This window comes from Sceloporus occidentalis, unplaced genomic scaffold (genome assembly GCF_023333645.1).
Source record: "Sceloporus occidentalis isolate IW3139 unplaced genomic scaffold, rSceOcc1.0.p SCAF_51, whole genome shotgun sequence".
NCBI classification, from domain to species: Eukaryota; Metazoa; Chordata; class Lepidosauria; order Squamata; family Phrynosomatidae; genus Sceloporus; species Sceloporus occidentalis.
The window spans coordinates 2,551,993-2,565,390 of NW_028317031.1; the positions used below are offsets into that span (position 1 = coordinate 2,551,993).

At 39.1% G+C, this 13,398-nt stretch overlaps 1 protein-coding gene across 1 annotated transcript in view; it reads left to right on the forward strand.

Moving 5' to 3' along the window:
• Positions 1 to 13,398, forward strand: part of LOC149288427 (astrotactin-1-like) — a 130,660-nt gene that overhangs the window by 59,066 nt on the left and 58,196 nt on the right. Inside the window, exons 3-4 of the mRNA XM_089491715.1 lie at positions 5,702 to 6,098; positions 11,618 to 11,794. Coding sequence (XP_089347841.1) covers positions 5,702 to 6,098; positions 11,618 to 11,794 — 574 coding nt within the window. The remainder of the gene's footprint in view (positions 1 to 5,701; positions 6,099 to 11,617; positions 11,795 to 13,398) is intronic.

Here is a 13,398-nt window from a genome sequence, read left to right on the forward strand (position 1 = left end):
GCTTGATATCGCCAAGATATCTTTAAACTCTAAAATAAACATGCATTGGGAATCTGCTTCTTTTTCATTCCGTCATTAGTGGGTTTCCCTTTGAACTCCTTCTGCCAGAGTCTCTTGACTTCATTGTGTTTATAGTTACCAAATCTATCATCTGTGTTAAGATGAAAGGATTTGCCTTTATTTCCTTTTTTCTCGATACCAGTTTTCAGAATAATTTATACCACTCATATTTCACACATAGTACCTTTTAGGTATGCCCATTCGGCTTACATTAATGAGACTCTGAGCTAATAGCGCAGCCCCAGTCAACAGTCTGAACCACCAGAAAGATACAATTAGAACGGGTTTCTCTTTTATTTGACCATGAAAGGACAAGGGAGAGAATGGATGGAAGGAAACTCTTTTTTTTTTTTGTGTTTGAAGAGCAGAAACTCAAACACAAGCAATTATCTAGGATTGGAACGTTAATTAGACCTCGGGCAGCTGCCATTCTGCATATGTGTTTAAATTGGGATATTACACTATTAAAGCTCTTTATTAAAAAAAGATAATGATAAATAAATAAATAAATAATAATACGCCTATGTATTGTAGCTGCTGCATTATATAGTGACATTCTGTTTAATGAAACTGGATTATCTCACTTTTTATTTATCATCGTGGAATTGAGAATGCTAAAGCATTAATAAATGACCAGTAAATATGGATTCAGTTTTTGATTACAGTAGTTGTATATTTCTAACTTGTAAACTCGTCCAAGCAGGATTTTTTCTTTTGTTTCTGTTAAATTATTATGTGATGCACTAGATGATACACTAAAGTATTGGGACACCAGACCATTATACCAACAGGGGCATTTATAGCATTCTGAAGGGGACATACCAATACATTTTGGGCAATGCTATGCTTTCAACTTTGTGGTCACAGATTGGGGAAGACCATTTTCTATTCTAGCATGACTGTGCCCCAGCACACAAAGCAAGGTCTAAAAAACGTGGTTGGATGAGTTTTGTGTGGAAGAACCTGACTGACCTCAAAGAGCCCTGACCTCAACCCCATCAAACACCTTTGGCATGAACTGGAACAGGCAAAAATCCCCACAGAAATACCCCAAAATCTTGTGGAAAGCCTTCCCAAAAGAGTGGAAGCTGCTATAGCTGCAAAGGGGGGGCCAACTACATATTAATGTCTCTGTATTTAGAATGCAATGTCCTCCCTGCTTAAGAGCATCTCAGCTTTTACCTCTTTTCACCACAGGTCCCCCAGAACGCAGAGCACTTTGGCAACTGCCCAGTGTGCCCATACGTGTATATGGGGGTTCCAAATTCGGTGGGGGGGGGGCAAAAGGAGGGGCAAGGAATAATCTGGGGGGGGGGAATTGCCCTCCTGTAGCGACACCTATGGCTGGATCTTCTTGGTACTTCCCAGCAAGGTAGGACTACTGGAGTCATCTGAGGGGGCCACTTGCAAGGCCTACACAATAAGTGCTCCATTTTGGGCCCCTACCTTTTAGACTGTTATCATTATAACCTGCACTGCACACCTAGCCTAAAGGGTTACCGCTAGTGACAGGTAAAAGTGAAAAGCACTTGGAGAGATCCAAGGTGATTGTGTACTTTACCTGCTACTGCAAAAATAAAAAGGTGTCATGTGCAACACGCACATTCACCTTTCCGTGGCCCATCCAGACCTGGACCTTGGTCAGGGGGCTCCAAGCAACCTCAATACTTCAAGTTCTCCAAGCCAGAGGGCCAAGCTTTCCCTCTCTCTTATTTGTATTTTATATCAATTAAATGAGCCGTAAAAAGTAGTTTTACATTGTTGATTTTTAAACTGGCCAGCATTGTGCATTAATGGGAAATACATATAGAAAACCAAAAATGGGAGCTTTCTCCATTAATGTATTACTTTGCACCCGTAATTAAAACATTAATTATTCACCTTTGCCCACCTTTTCCTCTAATCAGTCTGAGCCAGTTTTTAAGCACATGCTCATCGGAAGCCTCTGCAGCATTTGGGTGAAGACACTAATGGAATTAATAATCTTCCGTAATCTCTTGGCAGTGAATGCTTGATGGATGGATGCCCTGTAGACTTTCTTGCATATAATAAATTGGGACACTGAGTATTGTCATTTACAGAACAGGTCACAGCCTGGGGGTTTTCTAACTGACTTTCTGTATTCCTTATGAAGCTGGAAGAACCCCTTGTTACTGTCTTCCAATGCATTCTCGGTGGATATTTATTTCCTGAGTAATTAATTTTGATAACAAGCTGTCTGTTTTCCCCACTTTACATTCAGTCTTCCCTACGATGCATTAAACGCCCGGCTCACATCTTAATATGTTATGTGAATAATTATAACAAAGAGTTGAGCTGTCAACACATCTTCGGGTCCTTATAAGAGTGAATAAGATCACTTCTTGTTTCTGTCTCGATCCAACAATCCTTTGTTGGTTCTGAATTGTATTTTGTCACATTGTTCCAACACTTTGGTGGCATATTGCTGGATGTCAAAAGAAAGCACTGAATTTCAAGGGTTCTGCTTTAGGCAGTGCCAATTAATGTGCATTAGTATGGTTGGGTGTCAAAATAACTTTCAGGTACATTTTTTAAAATTTCTGTTATTATTTCTTAAATTATTTGATATAAGGAACATAAGACCAAATAATGGGTCACAATTAGAAAAAAGATGGTGTATATGTTCTAATGTGCACAAACAAGTCCTGTACTACACAGAAGGCATAATACAACCATAAAAGGAGCACATAAAGGATTCACCCATTATGTAAATGTGGCATACATTCCGTGCCGCGCTGGTGGTTATGTGCGAATGTGCAAAACATAAATCTACAAAAATATATTTCAGGTAGTGACCTAAGTCTTAGTATCAGATAAGCCTGGACAGAAGAGTGGGGGGCTCTTTCTCAATATTGATGATGATGATTATGAGACTACTGTAAGCACACCTACTAAATAGCAATAAAAAGTCAATAATGACACAAAATGTGCCAGTATCCATACTAAATCGGGCATACCTCACTCTATCCCGAAGCTCCACCACTCAGATTGAACTCAGCTCAGCTTGAGTGCACACGCGATGAATGGAGCTGTAAGAACACCACTAACTTGAGGTCCTGGTCAAGTCACAAAGATTGCTCGGATGTCTTCCCATTCAAACAGTATTGACCCTGTTAATTGATCTGATTAGTTAGCAAAGGCTGGTGGGACTTAATTATAGTGAAGTGAGAAGGCAACAACTCTTGGTCTAATTGTCCATTCAGCTCAACTTTGTGGTTATTGAGCAAACATCTCCTTTCGCATGCAAACGGCAAAGGCGATAGGGGAAAAACTGCTTTACAATGTACCATTAGCTACTATTTCCAGCGTTTTAGCTGGTAGTTTTTTTTAAGTCCCAAATCACAGTATATTTTATTATTTTAAACATTACTGTCTTTAGTAGTGGGATTTTTATTTTGTTTACTATAAAAGTGAAATATTGCTTTTTCTTACTAGGGAAAAAAAATGAGCAAAAGCTTGTTTAATAAACTGGGTTGCTGCTGCACATGAATTTGACATGCTGTCTTTAGAAATGTATCATAATCGACTAAGGGTTGTTTTTCTCTGGAAATGTCAGAAACAGCAAGTGGAAGAATTACTTTACTTTGTAAGATTGCCCTATTACGTGGCGCAACTTTGTGATAAGGAATGGTGATTGACGGCGTGATTTCGGAAGGAATTACACAGTAGCGGAGGGATTTAAAGTAGTAGCCACTGCGATGGACAAATGGCCCCTTATGGTGCCCCAATTTATTTTAAAAAAACAAATTCAGTCTTTTAGGGAACTCTCTCTTGCAAGCCAGCCGTTGATACGACAGCCAGAAACAGAAAGTGTGGAAGGATCTAAGGTAACTATAGCAACCTGGATGAGGGGAAGACATTTGCAATTGAGCTTAACTTCAGTGATGTATTTATAGAGGTCTATCTCCTATGCCTGACCCAGGGCAGTGCCCCAAGCCCCAGGCCCACATCGCATCTTCACCACGCTTTACGGCAGGAAAAATGGCGAACTAGATACAAGGCGTGGTTCTTAACTGGCTTCAAATTCTATGTTTTTCACGGCTCTGTGTGGAACGCTAGGATATGATGTCATATCTACATCATGCCGCACGCATTATTGAGTTCTGCGAAGTAAAAAATATATGTATCATAAATTCTGAATGTAATCATTCAGTATATAATAGATACCCATCTATCATACAAGCAGCAGTCACATAATTTATATGCTGATTCTTATATCCTCTGATTAATTCCTCCCCGTTTGTGGAAACTCATTATTGTTAGAAGAAATTGGTTTTTTTTTAAAGAAAAGTCATTTGTTAGGCAGGTATTGCCCCTACGCGGCTGTCAGCTATGCTGCGATAACATAGTCTCCACACTTTCAAGCATATGTAAAACTATATTACATTTTGAGGAGCCTGTAAGCCTCCTCTTTTGTTTCTCTGTCCTCCCCCAAACTAGTTTGTAAACTGCTTTTTTTTCTGAAAGCAGCTCATGGCAGCTAAATGGTAACTTGGCCTGACCCCCTGCTGCAAATAATCAGCAACCCTTGCCTTACTGACTGTCACCTTGTAGCTGGTTAATGTAAACCTTGAGGTAGTGTTTATTGGCGTATGCTTCAAACCAGCCATTTACTCCAGTAAAGCGGCCATGTTTCAGCTCAAACACTTCAGTACGTGTCAATAGGTGGTGAAAATTGATCTTTACATAATAGTATTGTGTCGCAAGACAGCGCAACACAATATATATTTTTTTTATTTTGAAACATTTTGTATTGAGTGTTTCCTGTGTAATTCACACACACTTATAGAAAAAGATCAGCACCACCGGCTAGGGACAGCTCCTCATTCCTCGCGGTTTCCGATACTTCCTCCTCGCTTCACACCATTTCCTATGCTTTTATTCCAACCATACTGCAGGCTTATTATATGCCAATCCTGTTGATTAACAATTAAACATGTTTAATTAACTTTGCATTTGGTTTCCTTACTTCCCGCGTCTGTGTTCTAAGAATAGCGTAAAGGTGAATATAAACCATACCAGGTCCAGGCATCATTTGGCCCACAGTTTTGTTCCGCTCGCTGAAGGGTCACGCTTGTCAGTAGAATCTTACATTTGATGCACATTGTTATGCAGAGAATTTTGGAAGACTTTACATTCCGCAAAGAATTTTGTCTAAGAAGGGAAAAAAATGAAACCTGATGGACAGAAAAGTACAAAATGTACGGGTTTCCCTTCAAGTAGGCCCGGCATACAAAATACATCCATTGTTATTTTAATTTTCACAGCTTTTGATACATAGAGAGTACAATGTATGATTAATTCTATAGTGTAATTTAATGTGCAATACACAAATAGAATGAAATTATAATTTTCCAATTTGAGTCGTCTTTACTTTATCCCTTTTTTTAGATTCATTTATTCCATCAGGGTATCAGAGGATATTATTATGCCCCTATTATGCAAAACCTGTTTACACATTCCTCTATTGTATTTTTTAACTTTATATCCACATGTGTTATTTTGCTCGGATTAGCCCGCTTTCCTGAAAGAAATAACATTTTTTGTTTCTTTTTTCAAGGTATTAAGTTCTGCCTTTCTTTATTTCATATGATTTTTTTTCTTTCTGCTGTGCTATTAGGGAGGTATGATTGCTCTTCTACTCTGCATCCTATGCTTGCTTCTTATCCTGTATACGAGGAGACGTTGGTGCAAGAGAAGACGTGCCCCACAGCCCCAGAAGAGCGCCAGTGCAGAGGCAGCCAATGAGATCCATTATATCCCATCGGTGCTAATTGGTGGTGGCCACGGGAGAGAGAGTCTGCGGAATGCACGTGGACAATCCACTCATCCTGGTGGCAGCCTTGGTATTCGCGAAACACCAATCTTGGATGGGTATGAGTATGACGTGACAGAGCTTCGTCATCACCTTCAACGCGAGTGCATGAATGGAGGAGAAGAATTTGGAAGCCAGGTTTCACGAGCCATGGATTCTCTACAGGGTTGCTCAGAAAAGAACACGATTGACCTTACTCCTGGTGCGATATCAACAGCAGGACACATAACAATGACCCATATGGGTGGGAATAACTGACCTAGGTTTTAATCACACATTTGGTTGGGTATCATTTAGGATAGTTGCTGTATATTTTAATTTATTCAGTAATAATTCACCAACATACTCTTATAGCAATAGGTGGGAAATTGGTTAAATTGGTGGAGTGTAGGTGGCAGTGGGCTTGCTTATGCTTACAAACACCTTCTGGTGTTCTAGTCTTCCTAGTAGGGAAAACCCTACATATTATGTTGTATCGTCTTAAGTCCAATGTTATTTAGAAGTCAGAAATGCATATATCACAAACGAGATTAAAGTATTAAACTAAATTAATAAGTAATAATATTATATTATTAATTAATAAATAATACAAATTCAAAGTAATAATAGTGACGTAATTATAAAAAACCCAACCTCCCAGCAAAGCCGCCCGTTCCCTTGAAACATATGCTTTTGTGTAGGTGCTACTGATCCTGCTCAAATAGAATCAGTTGAAGACATTTCAGTCAAAAAAGAAATCAATAATTAGGGCTATTCTAACTTGATGCCTGCATTGTTTGGGGAAAAAAACTGATGGGTTTACCTGGAAGTATAAAATGTTACATAGTCTCCCCTATCTATAACTACACAGCTAATCATCCTTGTGTTTTTATTTAGTTTGGGACACATTTAATTGACTGTAAACCTGTCTTTAGCACCTTGGTAATAATGGCTCTATAGCCTTAATGTGTGTGTCATCAGCACCTTGCACACTTTACATGAGGGGAACACCTGTTTTTACACTTCCAATGTTCTAAAACAGGGCTGCAAATGTATTGCCCTCAAGGACCGCAAATAGGCCTGGATTTAATTTGGTTTTTTTATTGAGATCCATGTGCCATTGAAATAATTGATACGCATCAGAGTTCCCAAGTCTCCCAGAAATTCTCTCTCTCTTTCTCAACGTCTCCGCCAACCGCTTCGGTGACAATCTCTCCTTTCCCGCAGCTCCACTTCTTCTCTTGCCTCTTCTTCTTCTGTCTTCATTCTTCGTCCACTTCCCACTGGTATCAGCTCGGTTGACCAGGCCTCCCAGAGTACTTCCGCAAAACGGCAGAGCCAGTGCGCGAACCTTGTGGACAGCTTCTGCCCTGTCCGTCCAAAAAGGAGAAATGGCTACGCCATTTTGAGGAAGCGCTCTGTGAGGCCCGGTCAGCTGTGCTGATACAGAGAAAAAGAAGACAGAGGAGAAAAACTGAGTTGCAGTAAAGTAGACAGGGACGTGGAAGTGGTCAGTGGGGGAGGTAGGGAGACCATGAGAGAGAGCCTGAGAGAGGGTGTGAGTAAGAGCGAATGTGTTTTTTTTTTTACGTTTTAAAGTGTGGGAAGGTGGGGGTGGAGCAAAAATAGGATCTGCCCTGGGTGCCAAATACTCTAGGTATGCCCTTGCCCTCTGCTAAACCGGGGGTATCTAAAAATGGCTGGCCCTTGATGACTGGAGATGTACCTGTTCACTTCCATTTGCTTAGGAAAGTTTTTTAGGGTAGCAGTGTGGCAATTTTAGAGATAAATATATGTAGCCTTGTATTATATGATTACTGGATATATTTACACGACGAACAGACAACTATTGTCTTATTATGAATCTCATGATCAGTCAGCCATGACCTAGCTGAGCATCATGGGATTTTACATAGTTACATAGTTACATGATCCTTCCAAAGGCTATCAAAGGTAGTCACACACCATTGGTACAAAGGACAAAGGTGTATCAACAATGTATAGTTTATTACAATTATATTGTGTTGGATACATTTTGCTCATAATTGGCATAAATAAACTGCAATTAAGAACAAAACATGGCCCATATTGACTAAACTGTGTTAAGATGTAGAACACCATTGGTAAACTCAAATTCCCTAATTAGCTGTAATGCACTGTTGGTAGGGTGAGCATCATGTAACAAGCTCAGGCTTGGAATTGCCAGATGTTACTCTTAACGAGATGCAAATTATGTGATAATGAGCCCTAAGCTCACCCCTTCCTCTGACATCTACAGGTGTTGATTCCAAAAAATAATAACTCACTTCAAACCATTCTGAGACATACTGTTATGGGTGCAGTCAGGAAGGTCATTTACCAATAATTCATTTTTATAATGACAACGTGAAGGTCCCAAGTTGTTTCTTCCCTAGAAAGTCCCATTTTCATTTTATTTTATATGCACCTTGTGCATGCTCTTCTGGACATCTGCCAGGACAGTGGCAGCCAGGACATAAGCCCATATGTCTCCCCAGATAAAGGGTAAATTTGGACACGCTACTAATCTCTCGGTCTGATCATTGGTAGTCACAATGAAAGGTTTCAGGATTTTCCTACATGTACCCAAAATGTGGTCAAGATATTAAAAGACACTGGAGGGGTTAAACACATTATTTTTTTGCTGGCAGTGTTTGGAGGTCAGACATCATCTCACAGCCTTTACAGTCTTGATAACTCAAGACATGGAATAAAACGTGATTATTTTCATCCACTTGAGATTCATCTTGCATGTTATACTACCATTCAAAAGTTTGGGGTCACGTAGCTGTTTTCATGGCGAACTTGGAAATTACATAATTACAAAATAGGCTAGCGTTCAATTAGCCTTTGGAACCCAGGAGTGATGGTCGCTGTGCCCATGAAGATATTCCATAAGAAAACAGTTGTTTCCAGCTACAATAGTCATTTACAACATTAACAACATCTATACTGTACGTTTGAACAGTAGTGTATATATAATCTTTCTTAAATGCTAACTACTTCCTTATACACACAATTAGGTGATGACTTATGACCCACTACCTTGTACTAAACACTTTAAGTATCACTTAGGTAACAGTTTGCTTAGAGCTTTGAGAACCTTTAAAATAGTTCTAGTAAAAGGGCAAGTGAAAGGACAGAAGTTGTACCGCTTATCGCAAGAGTTAACCATGATTCTGTTGCCTGGCGGTGATATTAGAAGTTCCAATAACATTACCTTTGAAATATTGAGTACATTGGGTTCTGAAATTCAAAATGATCTTAACACAACCTATTACACAGTCTGTTTAGCCAGCAATTAGATCTTGAATACCATACTTGAGAAAAAGTACAAGTAATGATAGCCTATATGCATATCGCCTAACATCTGTTACTGATTTTTTTCTTTGAAGCATCACTCAAGCATAGTTCAATCTATCATGAAAATATATATATATTTTAATGTTATTCTATCTTTATATGATAGGTGACGTACAGAGCTATAATTGTATATTTAAGTGTCAGGTCTATTCTTCTCAAACGTTTTACTGCATTTGAATACAGTATATGTGGGAATTCATTTTTATTGAGAGCCATGTTTTTGTTGGTTTCTCATGGAATTACTACTTTTAAATGCAGTATTTGTTTACAGAGGCCAATCGGCTAATTTACTAGTTAAGTAACTTATACTTAAAGGATTCAATAAAGTAAAGTCACAAAGAGATTTATTGATAGAAGCATAACATTTGACAGCAGTTTTGAACCATTCGTTTTTTTCTTATGTAAAGATTGAGACCTTACTCAGTCCTTGATCTCATCTTAGATTCAGGGTAGCCATATGCCGTTTTAAGTTGTTTTAAGTGTATCCTGCCATAGTCACCTGTGAGATGCACCCTAATTGTTTACTATGCAACATACTGGACATCCTGAATCTAACAAGAGGCCAAGGACTGGTTAAGGTTTGAGTCTTTATAGAAGGAAAGATGGGCAGACTAGATGGGCCCAATAGTTCCTAAATGCTGTCAAATGAACCCAGGTATGTGTATACTGTTTGGGAGGTTCTGTTTGAGACCGCAGTAGAGCATGGAGCTACTTTACTTATACTTTACTCTGCTTTTGGCCAATCAGTGCCTTAAAGCCGCCATGCTGCCATCTGGCATCTGAAAAAAAAGCATTCTCTGATACAGGATCCCCGAAAATCTTTCTTTGAACTTGCATTGCATCGGCAGTCATTGGCTCACTGCTGATTCATTGCTGTTTTGGTATGCTTGTAATGAAAAATAATAATTGGTGGATTCTGACGGGAGATAAGAGAAGAGTCTCTCTGAAAAAAACCAAAGGGTGGTGCTTATCTCCATCAATTATACTCTTTAGATCTTATCATTCCTTGATTATACCAAGGTAAGAAAGGGATGTGATTGTCTGCATTTGTCTTAGGAGAGGCTTGTCAAACTGTCTGTCTGAAACCTACATGTGGCTGTCTTAATTCTAATTTGTGCTCCCAGCCACGTTTATGACTTCCGATGCTCTGAGTCCCCTCCTAAAACATTAACTCCAGTCACCGAGAGAGACGGATATTTTATTAGACAGCTAATTTTTGTTGTGCTGGTTTTTATTCTTGTTTCAATAAAATAAGGTTTGAAATGTAGGGTGTACCCAACATCAACAAAAATAGCAATGCACAAAAGCGTTTAATTACACAGTGGGGTCTTAAACACCCCGGCTTAGTCATGAACACAGGTGCGAATGCCTTTAGTATCCGCTATACTCATCATGCATCAATGTATTAACATAACTATTCGACTTACAGAAACGAGATAAAAGGATTTAATAAAGCGATAGGACTGGCTGAAATTAAGGGGGTCCTAAAGGTGTGGAGGGACAGGGCAGAAATCAATGAATTTGGTCCTATCTTAGATATCTTTTAATTTATTCCAGTTAGTACTGTATATAAAAGTTCTATTTTCACACAAGATTATTACAAACTAAAGCCACAGCATCAACATCATGCATACTCTGTCTAATTACTGACTTATGAGAGACCGGAGTATTGATTAGGGACCTTTGTACACTGGAGTTTTTCCACAATAGATCCATTGATATATTATGGGACTATAAACTAAAGATCTTCAACTATTGTCAGCTTCCTAGAGTGTTCATAAACTGGATAGCCCCACTATGGCTACAACTCTTTTCGAAGCCTTGTGATTTAAGTAGGGATAGAATGCCTCATTGTATGTAAGGTGTCATGTAAACCCTACAGTCATTAAGATGTTCCAGTATAATGTATACAGTCCATATTCTAGAGGAAAACATCCAGAAGCATGTAGCTGCATATACAGAAGTAGATGTTTTTCTCTCCCAATTACTATGTTAATATGTTACTATATTTATTATTTTAACCCGGAAAAGAAAATCTTAGAGCTATCCCCAGGGATCAAAATTTCTAGCTAATTTACGAAGGCAATTAAAGCAACCGCACCTTTTCCACAGTGTTATTAAATTTAATTAGACAAACTAGTCAGACTGTGAAATTAATTAGAAAGCAATTCTTGTTTTGCAGGGGGGTTTTTTTGGAAGGGGGGCTGTTCTATTTAACTATTCAAGCATCACAGTTTAGTCTCTTAATTCAGGTTCAATAATCTACAGTGCTTGACAGATCTTGACTAACTCTTGTAAATCATCAAAAACCCATCTTGCATTTTCTTAAATGTTTTTTTCTCTTTCATCCTGTTTTCTTAGTGTTTGCTTTGAACTCTGCATCATCGGGAAGTGACAATGCCAAAATGTCTCTCATGAGCAAGTACAAGGACAGCATGATGGCCTCCAGTCCCTTAGACACCAACCACCAGCCCACAACACTGCTGTCCCATGGTGGAAGTAGCAGCCAGCACAAACGCATCAACAACAAGTCGAGAGGTAGTGTGTAGGAGTATTTATCAGCTCCTTCAAATATCTGTTTTTGTTCATTAATTTATCTCCATATGCTGAAAGAAGTATATGCGTGGAAGAAGTAATTATTAAGCTGTGGGCTTGTGTCGATCTGCTGATTTCCTTGTTGGAAACAGTAATATATTTGTAGATGTGCCTGTATATATAATATCAAAGAAGGAGAGCACACCTAGGATAAGCTTTGTAAACAATACGTATACTGTATATTAGAAATCATCCACATTACATTATCTCCATACCGGAGATCTTCACAGGGTAGGCTACGCGGAGCTATCCCTAGTGGCCTCACCATGTGTAGAACGGGGCTAGTCACACATAAGGGCAGGTTAATGCCTTAAGTAGGTGGAGAGTGGGCATGACCGAACACTTCCCTACCCCAAAAAAAAGAGGAAAATGATTCAGAGACCCAGGAAACCGAGGCTTTACCAGGAGACTCTGCGTCAACCTTACAGACTTCCTCTGTATGATTATCTTTCCACTTTGGTCATTTAATGTTTCCCTTTCGGTAATAATTGTTTCATGCAAATCTCTACATTTTGAATGGCCAAAGAGGGAATGGTTATAGGTGTGGCAAAAGACTGGGCTTTACTGACATTGATTTATTGATACAGTTTTGTATGTGAGAGTAAGGCATTCAGAAGTAGTACAATGTATTTTTGGCAGAAAATTGATGTATAAAAATGTTTTCCCTGGTTGCCTCTCTTCTATGTCAGTTATGGACATATTATTTCACATGCTCAGAAGCAATCGTCAGCATGGCACACTTTTACTGTTAACGTATGTGTATGCCACACTGTGGCAGGCAACTCTGCATGTCTGCTCAGTTGAGTGATGCACCCTGCCCAGCTGTTACAAGCCTTTTTCGGTTCCATGCTGGCTATCCTAAATCTTGGCAAGAACTGTTGATAGCTAGAACCAATTTGTAATTTTCCCATAATTTAGTCATTTGTAGAAATTAATTTGGTTATTATGCCATGTGACAATGGCACGCAATTATATGGGTCCAGCAAATGTGAATTCCATTTATTCTCTTAATCCATATGAGTACAGGTGTCAGTTTTTAACACTTCTGGAATATATTCCTTGTGCAGTCCAGAGAACATGCAGAATTCGGCAAAAATGTTGGTATAACAATGAAAAACCTTGTCCCTGCTTTTACACCATAAGCACTCAATTCTAATATTATAATCAAGACAGACGTACTGGAATTGGCAGCATTGCGATGGGCTGATGCGGTGAATGTCTGGGATTACTATGCATAGGTGATCGTCCTCTGCCAATTCAGATACTGATCCTGTCAAACCCAAGTGGCTGAATGTGATATGATTTGTGGCCCACAATAGCTGATGTCATCTGTCCTTGTCATGCGCTAAGGGAAATGAAGACCTAAATATAAGGTGGCATGTATTGCCGATGACAGAGGCAGCTCGTGTTATGTATCATTAAAGCAGGAAAAAGAGTTTGATCATTTCTTTCAGCCATTGGCAAAAACATAAGAGAAAGGTATAGACTAGCGCACAGGATAAAGAAAGAAGGACTTTATTGCATTAGTTGTGAAAGGTAGGTTTAGA